This window comes from Clinocottus analis, unplaced genomic scaffold (genome assembly GCF_023055335.1).
Source record: "Clinocottus analis isolate CAN_PGR_092001 unplaced genomic scaffold, fCliAna1.0.p SCAF_4, whole genome shotgun sequence".
NCBI classification, from domain to species: Eukaryota; Metazoa; Chordata; class Actinopteri; order Perciformes; family Cottidae; genus Clinocottus; species Clinocottus analis.
Window position 1 is genome coordinate 2,427,156 of NW_027176153.1, and position 23,951 is coordinate 2,451,106.

The window sequence follows — 23,951 nt, forward strand, 5'->3', positions numbered from 1 at the left end:
AAGTACTTCGTAACTTTCCATTTCGTCTCCTCCACTAAAAAGAAGAAGAAAAAACAACAGTGCAACAAGTTATTTATGTTTCGAGTTTTATTGTGAAAACCTGCAGCGGAAGTCTGGTGGGGGCAAGAGGGAGGGGGGAGGGCCTACGTTCTCTGGATATGAGAGCGGACTAACTTGCGTAGTCTCACCACGGTTCTCGCCGCCTGCCTCGCTCTATGGACGGCCAGAGGGCAGCGGAGGAAACGGGGATCGTTGTCGTCGGGACTGCAGCGTTTTTCCAGGACCCAGCGATGGTATAAAATCACGGGAGGGAGTGGGGCGGGGAGAAAGGAACCAAAAAAAAAAGAAGAAAAACACCGCAGGTGTTGAAAAGAGGGTGAACAAGGAGAAGAAGGGAGGAAAAAAAAACAACCGAAAGGGGAGCGGGAGAGGAGAAGAGGAGCAGCCGCTGGAGATGTGCGGTCGGGCCGAGATTGCGGCGGTAGGTAGGTAACTCCAGCCCGGGCCCCCCCCACCTCCACTGGCGACGGCTTGTTTGGCTTTTCCCGATGATTTTTTCTCTCCGTACGATAAGCCGAATTAATACGGAGGGGACAATACGGCGGAATAGCTTCTGTTACCTGGGCTTTTTACCCCCCTTTCCCTCTTTATCGGGAGTTTAAAAAAAACAAACAGCTCTTGATTCTTGCTTTTTTTCCTTCCTGGCCCAGCGTGGCCCTGTTTCCACGCTGTGGAAAACACAGCCAGGCGTTTAACTTGTTATCCAACTCAACGATATGACGCCTCTTCAGTATCCAAACTTTGTATTTGTTTGTTTTTTTTTTACCGTGGGATGGACACGCAGCAGGTTACAGGCCTGTTGGCAGTAAAAAAAAAATATAATAAATAAATATATCTGACGATACCTTTTCCTGCTGCTAGATTAAAGGTAATAAATAAATAATGTCACGTGCTTTCTTCATTTCCAGACGTGGTTGTCATTTATGTAATTACTGTAATGATGACAATTTCCTTCCCCCCCTTTTTCTTATTAAAATACACTTTTATTTTATAATGTATATATAATTATTCTTAAAGTACTGGCTATCATATTTATCTATTATTGCACGATGTTTATTGTCTTTATTCTGCATCTGTGTGTATTGTAACCCTCCCAGTCAAAGTCATGTGCAGCAGACTTGAATGAAGGATTCATAACTAATAGCTCTGCTCCTGTTGGGGCTGAACAGCGGGACTCGATACTGAGAGAAACACAACCCCATGTAGACAAATCAATACATCGCATGAGATGAGGAAACGTGATACCGTTTGATCTATTTTTACATGCCTGACGAAAGACTAATATTTCCTTGTAGTATGTGTGTGTGATGTTGAAGGAGCACATTTTGCGTCACGCATTTCACGTGAAATCTGTTCAGCTTCGTGCAAAAATACAATATTCAAACTTTCTGATTCCATGCAGTAATCAGAAGCATTTATTCGCCAGGTATGTTTACACACATGCAGAAGGTGCACAACATTAGTCGAGACAATCAACAACAACAACAACAACAACAGTGCAGTAGATATTAAATTAAGACAAACATAACAGTAACCTAAAGTAATGTTAAAGTGTATTTGTGAAAAATATTGCAGCCGTTTCTCTTCTTTTCCTTTCTTTTTTGTCATTAATTCATTTAAATTTGACTGAATATTAAAAATGATTAATACATGTTTTCATGTCACAAATATTAGGTAGCGTAAATGAAGTATTTGACTAAAAATGTGTGTTTGAAAACGGGAACATGTGACCCGTTCATAGATATCTGTGATGCTGAAACGTCACATCTGCAGGAATATAAACAAGTTTAGCATATTGTGTCACGTGTGATCGTCTAATGACGGTGTGCGTGTGTGTGCACGCTAGAAACCCCCATCTAAATTGTTGTTTCATGCCCCCCCCCCCCTCCTCGCCCTGCTGTAGGTATCCCTGTCTAGGCCTCCACTGAGCAGATTGTTCTGAGAGGAAACGGACAACAAACAGGGGAAGTGAACATGGCCGGGACATCGAGCTTCTTTTCCAACGGGCCCGTCGTCCCGTGGACGGACAACGACGCGGAGATGAACAACCTGTACCGGGACCTGGAGCTGGGCACCGTGCTCACGCTCTTCTACTCCAAGAAGTCCCAGCGGCCCGAGAGACGCACCTTCCAAGTGAAGCTGGAGACCCGCACCATTATCTGGACCCGCGGCACGGATAAGATAGAGGGAGAGGGTGAGGAGGACACACACACTCAGACACACACGCGCGCAGGCACACAAGGACATACTCAGACACGCGCAGGCACACAAGGACACACACACACACTCAGACACACGGGCTCGCAGGCACACACACACACAGACACACGAAAAGACACACAGACCTACTCAGGATCACACACAGACACACACACTCACTCAGACGGACACACACACAGAAAGACACAAACGCATATAGACAGACACACACACACAGGGTCGTGATGCTCCTGGGTTCAATGCTAGATTCGTTGGTTTACATGCGTTGAGAAATATGAAAGCTAAAAAAGATTACACGAGTTAAACGTTAAGATTACACGAGCTAAACGTTAAGATTACACAAGCTAAACGTTAAGATTAGACAAGCTAAACGTTAAGATTGTGCGAGCTAAACGTTAAGATTAGACAAGCTAAACGTTAAGATTACGCGAGCTAAACGTTAAGATTACGCGAGCTAAACGTTAAGATTACACAAGCTAAACGTTAAGATTATACATACTAAACGTTAAGATTACGCGAGCTAAACGTTAAGATTAAACAAACTAAACGTTAAGATTATGCCAGCTAAACGTTAAGATTATGCCAGCTAAACGTTAAGATTACACAAACTAAACGTTAAGATTGCGCGAGCTAAACGCTGTAATCTTAGAGTATCAGACGATACTCTCATGAATGAAATGGAGACAGGAGCCTTGTTCGTTTCAACCAGGATTAATTGACACGACACAATTTGACCTAAAAAGCTGTTTATTGACGGTCTCGGTGGAAATTGAAGGAACCGTTCGGGGGGAGGAATCTCACTCTCGGGCTGAGTGAGGACAACGCGACCGTGGAATTCCCGGGAACTCTCCTGTTGCTTTCTTTCTTCCTCTCTGTGAGTTTTACCAGGAAGCTGAATATTCAGGTGCCGGTTTCCTCAAAGCGACGAGGACGCGCGGTCCGTCTCTCAGGGCGGCAGGATGCCTTCTGCACAGCTGCACTCTGCTCCGGATGCTGCGAGGAGAGAGAGAAGAGACTGCACGGCCTCGTGTGTCTTCCTTTTCTTTCTATCTCTTTCTTTAAAAAAAAACAAAAAATCCAAACACACCGGCATCATCTCCGCTCAGACGTGACCTCATATCTGCCATTTGATCCTCCTGGAGAGGTGAAGTCGGCCCGCGGCGGCTCATTAATGTACAGAAATAGAACGTGAGGGTTTATTTCTTTATTTTCTTTACTGGAAGTGTGTGTGATGGTTTTCCCCTCGTCGATGGGGCCACGTCCATTATCTGTGGAAAGAGCACTCCAGTTTGCATTTCATTTTTCTCCACGATCATTTTGTTCTACCCGTGAACATCTTAAAACTAAATGTGGGTCTGCTTTGACGAAGCAGGATGTGGTTTCTTGTAGAAGAAGTGGCAGCGGCAGACCGGTTGGTTGTGTAGAAGCGTTGCAACAGCAACTCAAAGATGTTTGATACTGGACGTCATCGTGCTGTATTGAAGAAGACTAGAAGCAAGAGATCGAGACATAAACTCATGTTTACAACGTTTACTGAGGAAATGCATCAAGAGAGAAGTAGAGTCATTTATATAGACTTCTATACAACCAGAGGAGTCGCCCCCTGGTGGTCAGGAGAGAGAATGCAGCTTTAACACATGAAGCATAGACTTCTATACAACCAGAGGAATCTCGCCCTGATGGTCAGGAGAGAGAATGCAGCTTTAACACATGTAGCATAGACTTCTATACAACCAGAGGAATCTCGCCCTGGTGGTCAGCAGAGAGAATGCAGCTTTAACACATGAAGCATAGACTTCTATACAACCAGAGGAGTCGCCCCCTGGTGGTCAGGAGAGAGAATGCAGCTTTAAGACATGAAGCATAGACTTCTATACAACCAGAGGAATCTCGCCCTGGTGGTCAGGAGAGAGAATGCAGCTTTAACACATGAAGCATAGACTTCTATACAACCAGAGGAGTCGCCCCCTGGTGGTCAGGAGAGAGAATGCAGCTTCAACACATGTAGCATAGACTTCTATACAACCAGAGGAATCTCGTCCTGGTGGTCAGGAGAGAGAATGCGGCTTTAACACATGAAGCATAGACTTCTATACAACCAGAGGAGTCGCCCCCTGGTGGTCAGGAGAGAGAATGCAGCTTTAACACATGAAGCATAGACTTCTATACAACCAGAGGAGTCGCAACAAGATCTCAGAAACATGATATTCTTGTAGAAATCTCCAAAATGTCGAATATTTTAGAAACCACATGGCAGCATTGGACTTTCCCATGTTGTTCTTTAAGGTCTTGGTGTCTTCACCTGGTCGTTAAAGGGACTTTGTGATCGTTTTTAGATCGATAAATCAGGCCGACAGCGTCTCAGTTTTGACTATGTGCTGCTTTTTCTTCCTGGGATTAAAATGTTATCTTTCACAATCAATCTGTAATGTAAATAATTCGTCAGTTCCTTCATTCTGATTTGGCCCCGGGCCAGGAATGTGAGGTGTGTGAACGGCATTGTTGCAACAGAATCAAGCGTCACCACTTTGTTGTGTCTGGATACCGTCGGCTGAATCCTGGAAAGCTCTTCTTTCAAGCTAAATAGTGGAAAAAAAGACTCCTCGCGTCGTTTCAGTGAAGTCCATAAAGCCGGTAAAGCAGATGGAATTACCTGCACGTGTTTGTCATCGCTCTGAGCTGCTTTTTCCACACACACACACGCACACACACACACTCCCGCTTCCTTGCCGCAAACCATTTCCAGCTCGCGCGCTGCTTCCTTTTCAGTCGCGTACACCAGTTTTGTTTGTGAGAAATGTATCAACAAAGGGGAAATTCCTCCTGCTCAACTTTAACAAAGGAGCTGATCGAGGATCAGCTGACGTTTTCAGGCTGAGCGGGAACTCTGAAGCCTCGCCGAGAGCTCAAACATGTCCTTTAGTTGTTGTTCTGTCTTTATAAAATGGGGCAAACAGTGAACGGTGTTTTTCTTCTCACCGATCATCCGTCCACACTTTCAGTTCACAGTCAGTGCGACAACATCGACACAACGAACGCATGAAACGCATCCAGCTGATCGTTTCTAGTCGTCTGTGATCTCGTTCGCTTGTTCTTTGAGCCGGCAGGTCACTGATTGAATCCCGGTCGGGACGATTTTTAGACGTTTTTACGGCTGTTAAAACGCCGCAGGTCGTATGAGAGAGTTTTGAGACCTGAAAGATTTGAACTTTCAGGTCTCGTGGAAAGAAAATGTTTATTTTATTACTTTTGTTTGTATATTTCTCCTAAATTCACCAAAAGTGACCATTACATAACGCTTCATTTGCATATTTAAACATCATATTTCCTCTTAACCCGCGTGGAACACATTTTGTCTCTTTTCCCTGTTTGAGTCGTCGTAAGAACCCCACATTGATTCCAATACTTGTGTTTATTGTTTGTATTTGTTCAGCAAAGTCCTGTAAAAAAAATGTTTATCTGCAAAAGAAAATCACTTTTAACATCCAGCATGATATGAGCCAGATTCCCCAAAAAAGCCTCCTGGAGCGTCAATAAGACCTTTCTGGAAAGATTAGGACCTAAAGAATCAGAACCTGCAACAACAATCACAATAAAACAAAGTCGTGTCCTGTTAGGAAGGAGTTTCAGTCAAAAAAAGACTTATTTTATGCCAAAAGATTGTCTGAATGGGGCATGCTGGGACTTAAAGCTTGGCGTGGGAGGATTTACGGGCAGTTTCCAAAAGGTTAAAGTGAGTTAAAGGTTCACGGTGATGTCTATGAGGTCATGCGTTGCCCCTCTTCACCTGCAGAGTCTTCATCAGTGTCTAATGTCACTAAACTTCTCTTTAAAGGACGTTTTCAGAAATCTCTCTTCAGCAGCTCTTACATCACTAAACTTCACTCATGTCTTCCTTCATGTATCCTGAGTGTTCCTGCTGAGGGATTTGTTCACAACGCATTCATGACCTCAGTTATACTACATTTAGTACTAAAAACATGGAGGGATAGACTTTCTTTACGGCCGTTGACAGTATTTTCAGATTAATGCTGCGAAACAGAGAAATCATAAATCCCCTCTTTTTAAATGTTCACGTTTATGTTTGTAATCGAGCAAATATTTGATCAAATAATGCCTCATTTGCATATTTAAACGCAACTATTTTCAGATCTTGAAACAAAAAAAATCTCAACTGGTGAAGTTTCATGCTGATATCTATTAGTTATTTTATTTTTTTACCCTATTCACCTGTAGCCTCTCAGCTGAGATAAAAAAAACATGTTTTTGGGGAAAAGTTGGCACCAGAACGTATGATATATATATATATTTTAAATTTAAATTCTGTATTTCTTTGGGCTCCGTGTTGCAGCGTGAGGCCGGGCCGGGTCGGGGGGGCGGCGCGCAGGAGGAAGCGAGCGGCGGCGCGGCAGGATGCCTCCTCTCGTCTCCCCCCCGTGAGGTCACACCTCTGGCCGGCGCTTCACTTCCTGCGTCCGGCTGAGCCCGCCTCCCCAAATGTTTTGACGAGCAGATCAACCTGTCGAAAAAAAGCCGGACGTCGACTTTTTCAGACGCGAGAGCTCGGTGACGACTTTGACTCCTTTTTGTCTTCACCCCGTGCTGCTTTTTTTTTTTTTTTAGATCGTTAAAACTCCTCCACGTGTTCCTAAAGTCACACGGTCACCTAAACGCACCACATTCAATATGACCTTTTCCACCAGTCTTGTCTCAAAAATCTTTTTTTATTGATTTTACAAATAATTGTTGGCTGTCCCAACAAGGTTATCATATACATGCTATTACATTCAGCTTCATATTGCTTGGGGATAGTGTAACTGAAAAGTTGGCACTGAGTACAAACAACAAACGAACACGTCACTCAGGGAGGATACGAGTAATCTGCTGACTCAGATAAAAGGCAAAAAAAATCCCCCAAATAGCCACAATACCAACACAACAAATAGAAAATAATATTATAAATAAAATGAATAATATGGTTAACATACAGAGAAATAGAAAATAAAAAGAGGGGGGGGGAGGGAGAGAAAGGGAGTGGGTCTCTGTCAATTTCCTTTTTTAATTTCAGCATCGTTTAGGTACTTTATAGAAGGATCCTAAGTCCCTTTTGAAGGAGTCACTTGAGTCTTTGTGTCTTTGCGTCTGGCTCAGACTGCCGTAAAGGCCGGGATGCGTCGTCCTTTGCGCGGCAGATCAGGGCTGCAAAGGGGCGGAAAGTTTCCGGTAAATTTACCGGAAACTTTCCAGGGGAATTTTGAAGAAGAAAAAAAATGTGCCTACGTTTTTTTTTTTTGCAAAAGCATTTAACAAGGAACTTAAATGTAGTTGAGAACAAGACTCTGCAGGCCGAGCTCAGCTGGACCCTGAATGCAGCTGGTTGGAGCATCGTCTGCAGAAACATAAACATAAAACGTTGTGTTGTTTTTAACGTTTTTGTCATCAGTGTTGCGTCTGAACGTTTCAGCCCGACGCCTGCAGAGTGAGAGAGCGCCGAGTTGCGTAGAGGCCAAGAGCGGTACTGCAGCCAGACAGAGATTTAAATTATAGCTGCAACATATTGAACAAAATAACTGAACTAGTTCATTTTTTGGAGCTGTGAACTTAGTTCAAATTTTTTAATTATGAACTATGAAGTGAACTAGTTCATGTAGGTCCAGGAAGAAGCATTTAGACCTGAAAGGATTCAGGGAAAAACACTAAAGAAAGAAATTTGTGTTGGGGGGGTGGTGATCATACGGAATACACCTTTTTTTTATTCAACGTTCATGTTTTCGTTGTTTTGATAAAAGAATAAACTTCTACTAATACAAGGTCAAAAATGTAATTTTTAAAAGTTGGATTATCAATGTTTGCATGTATGTCTGTTTATACAAGGTAAATACAGTTAAACTACCCCAAAATCTCCAGTTTATTCCTGTTAATTCCCGTTAATTCCCGTTTATTCCCGTTACTTCCCGTGGAAAGTTTCCAACTTTGAATATTCCCGGAATTTTGCAACCCTACGGCAGATCAACTACTTTCATCGGTTGTACTCCAAATAGAGCTGTGAGGGGATCCGGGTCGAGTTATGCCCAGTACCGTCCCAAGTGTGTTACATATTTTAACCCAGAACTCATTTAATTTAGGGCATGACCAAAACATATGTGTATGGTTGGCGGGTGATAGTTTGCACCTGTTGCAGCTGTCATTAGTGTTTGGGTAGTTTTGTTTCATTTTCAGAGTAACTGTGTGTTGCCTCAAGTGTACTTGTATGTGGTTGAATAATGAAACCTGTCTCACCGGCGCTTGAGCTTATTTAATGTCAATATTTCTGGACTTTTGAAGAAAGAAATTAGGATATTGTGTTTTTATTTGTGTTTTAAAATATTTTTGCGTGTGCAAAATTCTGTCACCCAAATTATTATTTTCAATTGTGACACAAATGTGAACATTTTATTATTTTTTTTCATTAGAATCAGCAGACTGGGTCAAAGTGATTCCAGAAAATGATTCTTATTGTCATGCATTTTGAACACATTGCCCAGCTACACTCGCTAACTTGTGTGTCCTGTGTGTGTGTGTGTGTGTGTGTGTGTGTGTGTGTGTGTGTGTGTCTCTCCAGTTGACATTCGAGAGATCAAAGAGATCCGTCCCGGGCAGAAGTCTCGGGACTTCGAGCGCTACGTGGAGGACTCGGCGACGAGGCAGGAGCAGGCTCACTGCTTCGTCATCCTGTACGGCACCGAGTTTCGCCTCAAGTCGCTCAGCCTGGCAGGTAAACACCACGACCGCGGACGCAGAGCTGCGCTCGCACGTCACGCCTCCGTCCGATTGGTCGAGGTGCAACGTGGCGGGTTGGGAGCATTAATAGAGCAGCAAACGTCTGTTCTCTACGTGGATGTGGAGTTTTACTGAAGGTTTTCTCCTCCAGTAGAACATGTGATCATGACATCATGGGTGTTTCTCTAGCCTCTGATCATGTGACTTTGTGAACAACCAATCAGTGTTTAGACCAGCAAGAGGAGAGCTAGTAGCGTTAGCAGCACCGCTAACGGAGAACCGACAGGAGGAGGGCTAGTAATGTTAGCAGCACCGCTAACGGAGAACCAGCAACAGGAGGAGCGATAGTAACGTTAGCAGCACCGCTAACGAAGAACCAACAGGAGGAGCGATAGTAACGTCAGCAGCACCGCTAACGAAGAACCAACAGGAGGGCTAGTAACGTTAGCAGCACCGCTAACGGAGAACCAGCAGGAGGAGAGCTAGTGATGTTAGCAGCACCGCTAACAGAGAACCAACAGGAGGGCTAGTAACGTTAGCAGCACCGCTAACGGAGAACCAGCAGGAGGACAGCTAGTATCGTTAGCAGCATCGCTAACGGAGAACCAGCAAGAGGAGAGCTAGTGATGTTAGCAGCACCGCTAACAGAGAACCAACAGGAGGGCTAGTAATGTTAGCAGCATTGCTAACGGAGAACCAGCAGGAGGACAGCTAGTAACGTTAGCAGCACCGCTAATGGAGAACCAACAGGAGGAGGGCTAGTAACGTTAGCAGCACCGCTAACGGAGAACCAGCAGGACAGCTAGTAACGTTAGCAGCACTGCTAACGGAGAACCAGCAGGAGAGCTAGTAACGTTAGCAGCACCGCTAATGGAGAACCAGCAGGACAGCTAGTAACGTTAGCAGTACCGTTAACGGAGAACCAGCAGGAGGAGAGCTAGTAACGTTAGCAGCACCGCTAATGGAGAATCAGCAGGAGGAGGAGAGATAGTAACGTTAGAGAACACAACAGTTGTTGTTGTTGTTTGTCCTCTTTTCTAGTTGTTGACTTGTGTTTATGAGTACACACTTCCCATCCTCTCATAACAGCCTCCGTCACGTCGAGGCGGTTTTATCTATCAGCCCCAAAATCACAAATCACCACTTTTCCTCTGAGGGGCTTTAAAAAAAAACCTCCAGAGCCGCGAGGATGAAATCTATCCGTCTTTCAAAATAAATGTAATCCGTGAACTATTTTCCTCTGGTTCCAGCGAATCAAAACGTGACTAATTCCTGCTTTTACAGCTAATAAAATACATATTCAGCGTAACAAAGGCCGTGTGTTGGTTTCCCCTCAGCCACGTCGGACGAGGAGATGACCATGTGGGTGAAGGGGTTGAACTCGCTGGTGGCCGACACCCTGAAGTCCCCGACGCCGCTGCAGATAGAGAGGTGACGGCGCGTCTACAACGCTGTTGTTTGTTTTTTAATGCACACAATCTTCTTAACTCTCCCTCTCTTATTCCACCAGGTGGTTGCGTAAGCAGTTCTACGCCGTGGATCGCAACAGAGAAGACCGGTGAGTCTTTGAATGCAACGCACCAGTTAACGAGATCGGCGTGATTAGTTGTGTGTGTTCTCCCAGTGCAGCGTTCAGGCTGGTGGGTGGGAGAGAGCGCTTTTGTTGAGGTGTAGAGGAGGAACTAACCTCTCAGCCACACACACACTAACACACACACACACACACACACACCCTCTCTTCCTGCTGCAGGAAACAGACTGCAGAGGATGGAGGAGCTGTGCGCGGTGTTTGTCTGTGACATCCCCGGCCAGAGCGCAGGCCTTTGTTGCGCCGTTAGAGGGGCATTGTGTCCGGGGGGGGGGGGGGGGGGGGGGTCACACGTGTGTTTGCTTGGATGTAGCTACACACACACACACACACACAGACACACACACAACCTGCACCAGAACGAGCTTCATTAGAAGCTTTTAAAAAAAAAGAAATATGATAGTGCGTGCGTCTCCGCGTGTGCGTTTGATTTCTCACGCGGTTGTTTTTTTTTTGTTGTCGACTGTGTTCAGGATATCCTGCAAGGATCTGAAGAGCATGCTGAGCCAGGTCAACTACAGGGTGCCCAACATGAGGTTCCTCCGAGAGAAACTTCCGGTACCCTCCTCCTCCTCCTCCTCCTCCTCATCACTCTCCTCCCCGCCTTTTCCCTCGCTCCCTCTCTCCCCGGTTTGTGATCATCCTTCTTTGAACCCGTAGGACTCGGAGATGAGGAACGGCGACGTGTCCTTCAGCCAGTTCGCCCAGCTCTACCGCAGCCTCATGTTCGACGCTCAGAAAAGCGTAAGTGCAAATCATCGCAGCACTCTCACCCCCCTCCCCCCTCCCTGTCCCCGTCTGATGCCCCGCCAAAGAACCCTTCCTCCCATCTGTCGGTTCTCAAATGGCTGCCAGATCAATATATGGACCAGTATAAAACACAGCGAGCCCCTCTGGTGGAGGCCATTAGGACGCACTCACGGGGATGAGGAGGCCGGCCGGCCGGCTGGGGTCAAAGTAAATGGACGACCTCATTGACCCCCCCCGCCCCCACACCAGCCCCCCCTACAGGATGTTTACCGACATTACTGGTGCTAATGCTTTCATTAATGAACTGAAGTGTTTCCCTTTTTTCCTTTCCTTTTTTCCTCTTTCAGATGGAGATCCCATTCATACAGAGGTATGACACACACACACACACACACACACACACACACACACACACACACACACAATGAATTCAATAGCCTGAAACATTTATGAATGTGTAATATTCCGTCTACTTTAAATAAATGTGCAAACGACAAAAATTGACAGAAAATGCAAACGGTGGCAATATTTTACACAAATACCTTGAATGCCACATTACACAGTACAATACACAATACTGTCATTATTAGCTGCTTTGTTTATGGACATGACAGTTTCTAGTGCACACACACACACACACACACACACACACACACTAAAGAAGCCGTCCCAACTCGATGGATGGCTTTGAGAACACTCACATTTCTTGCTTTATTAAATCCCGTTTGCGTATCCGATGACGCGATCAGGAGTGTAACGTGAACCAAACCTCCACTGTGACGAAGAGGGATTCAATATCAACTCGTATCTCATCTTCATGAACTACTTTGTCGGCTTCATACCGACGCTGTGAAGAAACAGATCAAGTATTTTGATGTATTTTGAAGTATTTTGACCATCTGCTCAGCGAGATTTTAACGGCGATACTTTCTGCAGGTTCATCGACCGACCGGAGCAGAGGATCTCCCTCGACGACTTCAAGGGCTTCCTGATGGAGTCTCAGCAGGTAACGTGTGTTACACACACATGCACGCACACATGCACACACACACACGCTCACATGCACACACACACGCGCTCAAGCGAATACGCACGCACGTTGAAACGAACACACTCAAGCACACTTGCACACAAACATTCACATGTGCACACACACACGCGCTCACACACACGCACACGCGCGCTCTCAAACACGTGTGTGTGTGTGTTTCCGTGCGGTTTCAGGAGCTGTGGGCCGCAGACAACGACAAAGTTCAGGAGTTTATGTTCGGCTACCTGAAAGACCCTCTGAGAGAGGTGGAGCAGCCGTATTTCCACCAAGACGAGGTAGACACACACACACACACACACACACACACACACACACACACACACACACACACACACACACTTACTCTTCCTCTAATGGAAAACAACATGTTTGTGCATGTTTTCCGATGCCCCCTGCGTTGTGGGCGTGAGCTGCTCATCGCTTGGCTCCGCCCCCTCCCACGCGGTGGAAAGGTTGCCGGCGGTGACAGTTCCTCAGGAAGAGAGGAGGCTCCTCTGTGGTCGGCACGAGGCTGACGAGAAGACGTCTGCTGGGGCCGTCTTCCTGTGCCCCAGCTTGTGTTCAGACGGAGAACTCTGAGAGCAACGCCCGTTTGTGTTGAGCCTAACGGAGACTAACATGAGACCAGGACCAGATCCTATCAGGACTAACATGAGACCAGGACCAGAGCGTATCAAGACTAACATGAGACCAGGACCAGATCCTATCGAGACTAACATGAGACCAGGACCAGATCCTGTCAAGACTAACATGAGACCAGGACCAGAGCGTATCAAGACTAACATGAGACCAGGACCAGAGCGTATCAAGACTAACATGAGACCAGGACCAGATCCTGTCAAGACTAACATTAGACCAGGACCAGATCCTGTCAAGACTAACATGAGACCAGGACCAGAGCGTATCAAGACCAACATGAGACCAGGACCAGATCCTGTCAAGACCAACATGAGACCAGGACCAGAGCGTATCAAGACCAACATGAGACCAGGACCAGATCCTATCAAGACCAACATGAGACCAGGACCAGATCCTATCAAGACCAACATGAGACCAGGACCAGAGCGTATCAAGACCAACATGAGACCAGGACCAGAGCATATTGAGACTAACATGAGACCAGGACCAGAGCGTATCAAGACTAACATGAGACCAGGACCAGAGCGTATCAAGACTAACATGAGACCAGGACCAAAGCGTATCGAGACTAACATGAGACCAGGACCAGAGCATATTGAGACTAACATGAGACCAGGACCAGAGCATATTGAACTAACATGAGACCAGGACCAGATCCTATCAAGACTAACATGAGACCATGACCAGATCCTATCAAGACTAACATAAGACCATGACGAGATCCTATCAAGACCAACATGAGACCAGGACCAGGATTGAGACTAACAGCTGTTTTGCAGACTTCATGACTGGATTCTTGGGTTTGAACACACTTCACGGTCCAGACTTTATGAATGAATCCCTCCTCTCTCTCTCTCCTCGTGTTCCCAGTACCTCACCTACCTGTTCTCCAAGGAGAACACCATCTGGGACTCGTCCCTGGACCAGGTGGGTCCGGACCACATGAACAACCCTCTGTCCCACTACTGGATCTCCTCTTCGCACAACACGTAAGGCCGCTGTCGCGCGTGCAGCCGTCACACACAGCGTTTCTTCGACAGCTCTATTTGACAATATTTCTCCACCACCGTTCTTCACCACAACCTAGTTCTACCGTCTTAGTCATCAAGGTAATTGCTGCGCTACCTACTGCCCCCTGCTGGCATGGAGGAGGAGGTCACGACCCGGCCAGCCGCTGTATCGCCGGCTCAGACGCTCGACAAATTATTTGCGGCGACTTAATCATTATTTTTGTTTGTTTTTTGGGATCGATTCAGTGAAATTGGACATTTTCCAACGGCACACCTGTTGATCTGGTTTAAAATCACTGGCGTCGAGCCGTCACGCGTGTGCCCAAAACCTTGCGATGCAAGTGTGCGATTGTTTGTTTGTTATTTTTTGTGACGCTCTAATGTTTTATTTTTAGCTACCTGACGGGAGACCAGTTTTCCAGCGAGTCGTCTCTGGAGGCGTACGCTCGCTGTCTGAGGATGGGCTGCCGCTGTATCGAACGTGGGTGCACACACACTGACACGCACACAGACACACACACACACACACACGTACATACATACAGTAAATAACCACCACTTGACTTTTAAACCTTGCAATTAGGTCTTGTGTCTGCTTCTTATCATTCTACAGCTGTACTTTTAATGCAGGCGCCACACCCTTACACACACACAGACACAGACAGACACACACACACACACACTGTTACATAACAGTGGCCTCTACACAAAACCCTCGTCAAGCAGGTTTCCATGAATAGAACTGTCTTGTAGGCTAAAGGGTCTGACTGAAGTCAACAATCACGTGAGCTTAAAGTTTAAAACTCCCCTTGCATTCATGCATACTTACTGTGTGTGTGTGTGTGTGTGTGTGTGTGTGTGTTTGTGCGTGCAGTGGACTGCTGGGATGGTCCAGATGGAATGCCAGTCATCTACCACGGACACACCCTCACGACAAAAATCAAGTTCTGCGACGTTCTGACCACCATCAAAGAGCACGCCTTCGTCACGTCCGAGTGAGTCTGCACACGCACAACCCGCACCGGTGTGTGTCTTTGTGTGTGTGTGTGAGTGTGGGAGTAAGAGGAGGATTTCATGTCGTCCTCCTGCAGATTCCCCATCATCCTCTCCATCGAGGACCACTGCAGCATCGTGCAGCAGAGGAACATGGCCACGTACTTCAAGAAGGTGTTCGGGGACATGCTGCTCACCAAGGCGGTGGACATCGCGGCGGACGGCCTGCCGTCGCCCAACCAGCTCAAGAAGAAGATCCTCATCAAGGTCGGCGGCCTTTGTGTGCACATTTCTGCAGGGAAGAGTGCGAGCGGATGCTCTGTATGCAGCGTTCTAATCCTCCTCCTCCTCTTCCTCGTCTTGCAGCATAAGAAGCTGGCAGAAGGCAGCGCCTACGAGGAGGTGTCCACCTCCACTCCCTACTCGGAGAACGATATCAGCAACTCCATCAAAAACGGCATCCTGTACCTGGAAGACCCCATTAATCATGTAAGAGGCTGCCGGCTCAGCTGGGAATAGGAGAACGTGACTGTTGCTGTTGTTATTATTATGAAGCGTCAGGAGTTTATGGCTTGATGCTCTTTTTTCTTTTTCTTTTGTTTAACTTGCATTTTATCTTTGTGTCCCAATGTTTGTTTTTTTTTGGTCTCATGAACTTTGTTTTTTGGTCTTTTTAGAGGATTTTAAGCTTCTTGCCTACTTGGCCGCTCTTCAGTGCGACACATGGACGCTCTAAATATTTCATCGCTCTCTCTCACTCTCTCTCTCTCTCTCTCCCTCTCTCTCTAGGAGTGGTACCCTCATTTCTTCGTCCTGACCAGCAGTAAGATCTACTACTCAGAGGAGACCTCCAGTAACCAGGGGAACGATGACGAGGAGGAGCACCGAGAGGTCAGTGGGCCTCGTCTGCTGCGGATGAACATCACTCGTCCTGGTTTGAAGCAGCAGACAAAGCTCTTCATTTGCACACAGCATGAGAAATACTCATCAAATGGAAGGTTCAATGCCATTTTGGTACAATAGGAACACTTTTTTTTTTGTAAATATGTTTAGGAACACTAAAGTATTTCTTAAATTATTTATTATGATTTTATTTTATTTTTTAGATTTTTTTTAAATTTTATTTATTTTTTATTTTAATTTTGTTTATTTTAATTGTATTTATTTTAATTATTTATTTTATTTGAATTGTTAATTTTTTTTAACCTTTTTATTGAAAATGTGTTTTTGGTACAATGGGAACACTTTTTTCTAAATATGTTTAGGAACACTAAACTTTTCTTTTTTTAATTTTATTTGTATTTTTAATTTTATTTATTTATTAATTGTTTCATTTTAATTTTGTTTATTTTACATTTTAATTTATTTTAATTGGATTTATTTGTTTGAATAGTTTACATTTCTTTTTAATTTATTAGAAATATGTGTCTTCCAGAACAAAAAGCAAGAACAGAAACATGACGCTTCTCCCTCTGACGCTCAGACATGAACGTCATAAATATGCTGCATTCAATCAAATCCAGTATTTTGGGGATTTTTAAATATACAAGGACCTGAACTGGGAGCAGATCCAGAGCAACTGGAGACCGCTCACTGGCCTCCCTCCTCTGACCCTGCAGGTGTCCAACGCCATGGACCAGCACGTGACGGAGAAATGGTTCCACGGGAAGCTCGGCGCCGGGCGGGACGGGCGGCAGATCGCCGAGAGGCTGCTGTCAGAGTACTGCCTGGAGACGGGGGCGCCCGACGGCTCCTTCCTGGTCCGGGAGAGCGAGACCTTCGTGGGAGACTACACGCTGTCCTTCTGGTACGCCGCAAACTGCCGCAAACTGCCGCAAACTGCCGCAAACTGCCGCAAACTGCCGCAAACTGCCGCAAACTGCCGCAAACCGTCCATGCATCTCAGGGCGTGCAGATCCAGGACTGAATGCTTTTTAACCGTGATAATATTTAACGTAAATGTTAATTCTGATATTTACAGTGCATATTTAATTGGTGTTTTTATTTGTAATGTACAACAGCAGAGTACGACGGTAACGTGTTGTTTTCTTTGTGATAATTGAATTGTTCTGCTGTGCAGAAATCAAATAGATTAAATGGGGTCTGAAGCGCAAACGCCTCTCTATGAAGTCAGCTGATCACTCTGCATGTATGTGATGTACACGCCGTGTAGAAACAAGGCTCACAGGCTCAGAGGGCGTTATGTTCGAGGTCCACGACGAGGGGACGCTTGTTTTTACTCTTTGGTGTCCTCCCCTCGCCCAGGCGTTCGGGGCGGGTGCAGCACTGTCGCATCCACTCGCGCCAGGAGGCGGGCAGCCCCAAGTTCTACCTGACCGACAACCTGGTGTTCGACACGCTCTTCGCGCTGATCAACCACTACCAGCAGGTGGCGCTGCGCTGCAACGAGTTCGAGATGAAGCTGACGGAGCCGGTGCCTCAGACCAACGCCCACGAGAGCAAAGAGTGAGTCTCCTTTCCAGACGGAGGACAATCCTCTGACTCTTGAGTGAGGTTTCTTTTTGTAACAGCTGTGACAACAACGGCTCTAATCCCCTAAAAAAACAACAACTGTGTGTTTGTTCCCAGGTGGTACCACGCCAACCTCTCCAGGAGCCATGCGGAGAACATGCTGATGAGGGTTCCGCGTGACGGCGCGTTCCTCGTGAGGAAGAGGGCGGAAGCCAATTCCTTTGCCATTTCCTTCAGGTGACTTCCTAATGCCCTTTTTTTTGCCTTTTTGTTGTTGTTGTTGTTGTATTTTTAGCAACCATTAAGTGACCTGTCAATCATCTTGTAGCCCCGCCCCTAAAGCGTCCCCTGCTTTATGGTCTGTTTGACTCTAAATGACCATAATTTACTAAATGAACATCATGCTGTATAGAAGAAGACTAGAAACTAGAGATTGAGACATAAACTCATGTTTACAATGTTTACTGAGGGAATACATCAAGAGAGAAGTAGAGTCACTTATATAGACTTCTATACAACCAGAGGAGTCGCCCCCTGGTGGTCAGGAGACAGAACGCAGCTTTAACACATGAAGCATAGACTTCTATACAACCAGAGGAGTCGCCCCCTGGTGGTCAGGAGAGAGAATACAGCTTTAACACATGAAGCGTATACTTCTATACAACCAGAGGAGTCGCCCCCTGGTGGTCAGGAGAGAGAATGCAGCTTTAACACATGAAGCATAGACTTCTATACAACCAGAGGAGTCGCCCCCTGGTGGTCAGGAGAGAGAATGCAGCTTTAACACATGAAGCATAGACTTCTATACAACCAGAGGAGTCGCCCCCTGGTGGTCAGGAGAGAGAATGCAGCTTTAACACATGAAGCATAGACTTCTATACAACCAGAGGAGTCGCCCCCTGGTGGTCAGGAGAGAGAATGCAGCTTTAACACATGAAGCATAGACTTCTATACAACCAGAGGAGTCGCCCCCTGTTGGTGCAGCTTTAACACCCTTCAGTGTAAACTGCTCACATGAATGCAGACTCAGTTGACGGTGGTTTGTCCTCAGGGCCGAGGGTAAGATCAAGCACTGCCGCGTGCAGCAGGAGGGGCAGAACGTGGTGCTGGGCACCTCGGAGTTCGACAGCCTCGTGGACCTCATCAGCTACTACGAGAAGCACCCTCTGTACCGCAAGATGAAGCTGCGCTACCCCATCAACGAGGACACGCTGGAGAAGATAGGCACCGCGGTGAGTACCACCACCACCACCACCGCCGAGCGGCCGCGGCCTGCACGGCGCCGCCAAACCCGCCTGCAGCCTCGCGAGAGGGCACGTTAACACGCACTCTGTCGTCCAATAGGAGCCCGACTACGGGTCGCTGTACGAGGGCCGGAATCCAGGCTTCTACGTGGAGGCCAACCAAATGCCAACGTTTAAGGTGAGCGTCCAGACTTGTGTGTGTGTGTGCGTGTGTGTGTGTGTGTGTGTGTGTGTGTGTGCGTGCATGTGTGTGTGACGGCCTTCTGTCTGGTGTTGCAGTGCACGGTGAGGGCGATGTACGAGTACAAAGCCCAGAGAGACGATGAGCTCTCCTTCATCAAGAACGCCGTCATCTCCACCGTGGACAAACAGGAAGGAGGCTGGTGAGTGACTCAACTGTAGATGTATTTATATATACACACACACACACACATAAATACATGTGTGTGTGTGTGTGTGTGTGTGTGTGTGTATATTGTACATGATGGACTCTGGGATGAGTTTATATTTGTTACATCCACCCGGTGCAACTCTACTTTTTATTAGTTTATTGGTTTCATTATGAAAACATATTAATATTTATTATTATACATTGTTATAATTTTCTTGTATTACAATTTATTTATTTTTATTTTTGTCTTATTCTGCCTCTAACATTTTCTTTAAATATAAATTCCATGCCTGTTTTATTTAATTTTTACTAGTAAGTGTAAAACTCATAAACAACAAGGCTTGTGTACACATTAATTGTGTATTAAATATTACTGCTCAATAGACATTTTAACCCAATGCGACTTCTTATTTCAATTTTTTTATCTTATAAACGTATAATAATTTTTCTTTTTCTTTCTTTATTATTTTGTCATTTTATTTAGATATCACTCTGCCGCTGTTCAGCATCATTTAAGCCTCCATGTTTGTTTGTTTGTTTGTTTGTTGTTTGTTTGCCTCTCAGGTGGAAGGGAGACTGTGGGGGGAAGAAGCAGCTCTGGTTTCCTGCCAACTACGTGGAGGAGATCAGTCCGTCAGCGGTGGAGCCCGACAGAACCGTGAGGATCGAACCCGCGAGTTTTACACTGAAATATTTGCACATGCACTGTGTGTGTGTGTGCGTGTGTGTCTGTGTGGCGCAGCGAGGTGGGAGGGCTGTGAGGAGAATTTGTGAGCTGTAGGTGTGAGGAGTTTGTCAGTTTGTTTGCGAGGTGTGTGTGTGTTTTGTGAGATGTATGTGTTTTATGAGGTGTGTGTGTGTTTGCAAGGTTTGTGAGTTTGCGAGGCGTGTGTTTGCGAGGTCTGTGTGTGTTTTCTGAGGAGTGTGTGTGTGTCAATCGGCTGTCAATCATCCTCCTCATCACAGCGGTGGATTATTGTCTTTAAATCTCGTTTTCTAATCCCTCGTCTCTGTCTTGCAGGAGATGACAGAAAACAGTCCGCTGGGAGATCTGCTGAGAGGAAGCGTGGACGTGTCTTCCTGTCAGATCGGTGAGAGCCCCGCCCCCAAATACCTCCACTTCCTGTTCCACGGTGCTGCTGCAGAGAGAGGCTGAGGCCGCATGGCCTCTACCTCTGCCCTCTCTCTGTCTCGTCATGGCGGTCCATTATCAGCCTCCTCTATTATTCATTCTTCCCCGTTTGGTTTTGTCATGACTCTTCTTCTCTCGCCGCTCGGCAGCGGGTATTTTATTGGCCTCCTCCTGTTCAGTCAATACACACCCATTAGTGTTGGCACATGCCAGTAAATACCTGAGCCTCTCGCTGCCGCTGAGCGGCTCTCTGGCTCCATCTGGTGGTCACATGGAGGAAACGCTCCAACTGGATCTTCTACACTTTATTCCGCCACGTGACCGCCGGCAGAATAAACAATACCAGGATGTTCTCCTGCGTCTGGTCTGCATTCTGCAGTGTGCAAAAACCCAGCATGCTTTTTTTTGTTCTGGCTGTTCTTACCCACAATGCTTTGCGCAGCAAAGAGCGTCAGAGTTAACATTGCAATGAGGGCAGTTCAATGCAACGTTTGTGCAAAAAATGAATTAAAAAGTATGCGGTTTGGAAAGTAAGGAAATAGAATAAAAAAAGAAATTCTCAATAGATATTTATATATAATTATTTTTCTTCTATTATATATTTTATTTTTTAAATATATTATACATTTTATATTATTGTATGTATGCATGCATATATGTATGCAGAATATATGTATATAATAGAATAATAAGAAAAGTTTAACGTCCAATCAGATTACAGCTGATCTTTGTCAGCTGGAAGCTTTCAGATAAATTCTTAGTGACAATGTGAAGGCTGTTCATCAGTGAGTGAGAACTTCCACCTGTTCATCCTCCATTCCTATGTTTCCTCTTCTTCCTCTCCTTCCCTAACTCGTCCGTATCTTCTTCCCTCCGTGCTCAGTCGTGCGTCCCGACGGGAAGGGCAGCCGGCCTCACGTCTTCTCTCTGGTGCCCAACGCCTCCATGAGGACGGGCCCCGTGCTGGACGTCGCCGCCAGCAGCCAGGAGGAGCTGAAGGAGTGGGTGTTCAAGATCCGCGAGGTCACCATGACCTCGGAGGCCAAGGTGTGTGCCGACGCAAAAACGCCTGCGCCGTGAGAGCCACAACCTGTCTTCAGGGCCCATGGTATTTTAGGGAGCGCTGTATTTAGGAGGCGCTAGCCTTCAGCAGCGAGCGCAGGCCGGCGTTTAACAGTAATCCCTTTTCTGCCGACTCACGCGGTGACGTCACACCTGGCTTGTTTTGCTCTGATGGAGGAAGAAGCTTCAGGATAATGCTTTGGTTTGTGTCATGGTGTCAAGTTATGTGTGCTGCTAAACATGTGTAAATGTATATTGTGCGTTCCCAGCTGGAGGAAGGGAAGATGATGGAGAGGAGGAAGAAGATCGCTCTGGAACTGTCCGACCTGGTCATCTACTGTCGGCCGGTGCCGTTTGACGAAGACAGTAAGCATCACACGGACCTCCTACTGGGTTCAAAACACACGCTTTCATAAGGCTATGACATCACGCAAACTAGCGGGTCATAAACCTCACGGATCAGATCGGCACAGAAGAAAAAAAGGAAGCAAATATAACTTTTAGATCCCTGATCAGGTTTTCTTTTTTGCCTCTAAGTGATGATGATTGAAGATCAATATTGTGGTTTGATTGTAGCAGCTGGTCGACGAGGATCCAGACTAAGTAAATAAAAGACACTAATTTTATTGATTGAAACCAATCTTGAGTAGATTTAATGGTGAATTATTAGTTTGTGTAAACAGCTCATCTATAATATCTTTTCATTTATCTATTTATCTCCTTCAAACGTCTGGATTCATTCTAGTTTATCACCAACACTGCATCTTACTGATAACACTTGAATGCGTGATCACTGAGCGGAGCCTGAACGCATCACCATGGAACTGAAGTGAACTTCCTGTTGGTTCTCCGTTAGCGGTGCTGCTAACATTACTAGCCCTCCTCCTGTTGGTTCTCTGTTAGCGGTGTTGCTAACGTTACTAGCCCTCCTCCTGTTGGTTCTCTGTTAGCGGTGTTGCTAACGTTACTAGCTCTCCTCCTGTTGGTTCTCTGTTAGCGGTGCTGCTAACGTCACTAGCCCTCCTCCTGTTGGTTCTCTGTTAGCGGTGTTGCTAACGTTACTGCTAACATTGATAGCCCTCCTCCTGTTGGTTATCCGTTAGCGGTACTTTTAACGTTACTAGCTCTCAGTTGTTCACAAAGTCACATGATCAATGACTAGAGAATCATCCACACTGTCCTGATCACGTGATCTACTGTATGCTGGAGGATAAAACTTTATTGACTCTGTGATGGCGAGCGTTAACCCGCGTCGTCCGTCTTCTCTCCCGCAGAGATCGGCACCGAGCGGGCCTGTTTCCGGGACATGTCGTCCTTCCCCGAGACCAAGGCGGAGAAGTACGTCAACAAGATCAAGGGGAAGAAGTTCCTGCAGTACAACCGGCTGCAGCTGTCCAGGATCTACCCGCGAGGCCAGAGGCTCGACTCCTCCAACTACGACCCTCTGCCCATGTGGCTGTGCGGCTCCCAGCTGGTGGCGCTCAACTTCCAGACAGCAGGTGGAAAAAAACAAACCCTAAACCGACGTTCACGTCCTGGAATAACGTTTGTTCTTCCTCTTGCTAACGCTTTCCCATCCCGCGTGCAGACAAGCCCATGCAGATGAACCAGGCTCTGTTCATGCTGAACGGGCGCAGCGGCTACGTCCTGCAGCCGCCAATCATGAGGGACGACAGCTTCGACCCGTTCGACCGACACACGCTGAGAGGCCTCGAGCAGGTCACCCTGGAGATCGAGGTACGCTGGAGAGACAGGGGTTAGGGTGGAGGGGGGGGTTCATAGTGTAGGAGGCTCCTCCCCCAGCATGGACATGCCTGCATGTGGTTGTATAGAAGTCTATGCTTCATGCGTTAAAGCTGCATTCTCTCTCCTGACCACCAGGGGGCGACTCCTCTGGTTGTATAGAAGTCTATACTTCATGCGTTAAAGTTGCAGTCTCTCTCCTGACCACTAGGGGGCGACTCCTCTGGTTGTATAGAAGTCTATGCTTCATGCGTTAAAGTTGCATTCTCTCTCCTGACACCAGGGGGCGACTCCTCTGGTTGTATAGAAGTCTATGCTTCATGCGTTAAAGCTGCATTCTCTCTCCTGACCACAAGGGGGTGACTCCTCTGGTTGTATAGAAGTCTATGCTTCATGCGTTAAAGTTGCATTCTCTCTCCTGACCACTAGGGAGCGACTCCTCTGGTTGTATAGAAGTCTATGCTTCATGTGTTAAAGCTGCATTCTCTCTCCTGACCAGCAGGCGGCGACTCCTCTGGTTGTATAGAAGTTTATGCTTCATGTCTTGAAGCTGCATTCTCTCTCCTGACCACCAGGGGGCGACTCCTCTGGTTGTATAGAAGTCTATGCTTCATGTGTTAAAGCTGCATTCTCTCTCCTGACCACCAGGGGGCGACTCCTCTGGTTGTATAGAAGTTTATGCTTCATGTGTTAAAGCTGCATTCTCTCTCCTGAACCACCAGGGGGCGACTCCTCTTTGAGGAACCTCTCAGTGATTGTGTTGTTGTTGTTTATGAAGTGCTTCCCTCTGCCCTGAAGGTTTTGGGCGCCCGCCACCTGCCCAAACACGGGCGTGGC

General features: G+C 46.5%; 1 protein-coding gene across 2 annotated transcripts in view; it reads left to right on the forward strand.

Annotated features, from left to right (window-relative positions):
- Positions 1–158: 158 nt before the first annotated feature.
- The window catches only part of plcg1 (phospholipase C, gamma 1), a 26,860-nt gene continuing 3,067 nt past the window's right edge, over positions 159–23,951 (forward strand). The window contains exons 1-29 of one of the 2 annotated variants that reach the window (XM_068597199.1): positions 159–485; positions 1,964–2,254; positions 8,882–9,034; positions 10,377–10,470; positions 10,550–10,597; positions 11,101–11,185; positions 11,288–11,371; positions 11,725–11,747; positions 12,314–12,383; positions 12,602–12,703; positions 13,938–14,056; positions 14,473–14,558; positions 14,952–15,072; positions 15,169–15,337; positions 15,437–15,559; positions 15,860–15,961; positions 16,690–16,877; positions 17,336–17,536; positions 17,660–17,779; positions 18,594–18,774; positions 18,887–18,964; positions 19,066–19,169; positions 19,742–19,835; positions 20,199–20,268; positions 21,193–21,356; positions 21,641–21,737; positions 22,646–22,870; positions 22,960–23,108; positions 23,913–23,951. The exon at positions 23,913–23,951 is cut by the window's right edge and continues 76 nt beyond it. In XM_068597199.1, coding sequence (XP_068453300.1) covers positions 2,035–2,254; positions 8,882–9,034; positions 10,377–10,470; positions 10,550–10,597; positions 11,101–11,185; positions 11,288–11,371; positions 11,725–11,747; positions 12,314–12,383; positions 12,602–12,703; positions 13,938–14,056; positions 14,473–14,558; positions 14,952–15,072; positions 15,169–15,337; positions 15,437–15,559; positions 15,860–15,961; positions 16,690–16,877; positions 17,336–17,536; positions 17,660–17,779; positions 18,594–18,774; positions 18,887–18,964; positions 19,066–19,169; positions 19,742–19,835; positions 20,199–20,268; positions 21,193–21,356; positions 21,641–21,737; positions 22,646–22,870; positions 22,960–23,108; positions 23,913–23,951 — 3,309 coding nt within the window. In that variant the 5' untranslated portion in view covers positions 159–485; positions 1,964–2,034. The remainder of the gene's footprint in view (positions 486–1,963; positions 2,255–8,881; positions 9,035–10,376; positions 10,471–10,549; positions 10,598–11,100; positions 11,186–11,287; positions 11,372–11,724; positions 11,748–12,313; positions 12,384–12,601; positions 12,704–13,937; positions 14,057–14,472; positions 14,559–14,951; positions 15,073–15,168; positions 15,338–15,436; positions 15,560–15,859; positions 15,962–16,689; positions 16,878–17,335; positions 17,537–17,659; positions 17,780–18,593; positions 18,775–18,886; positions 18,965–19,065; positions 19,170–19,741; positions 19,836–20,198; positions 20,269–21,192; positions 21,357–21,640; positions 21,738–22,645; positions 22,871–22,959; positions 23,109–23,912) is intronic. The other variant, XM_068597200.1, reaches the window with a different exon arrangement.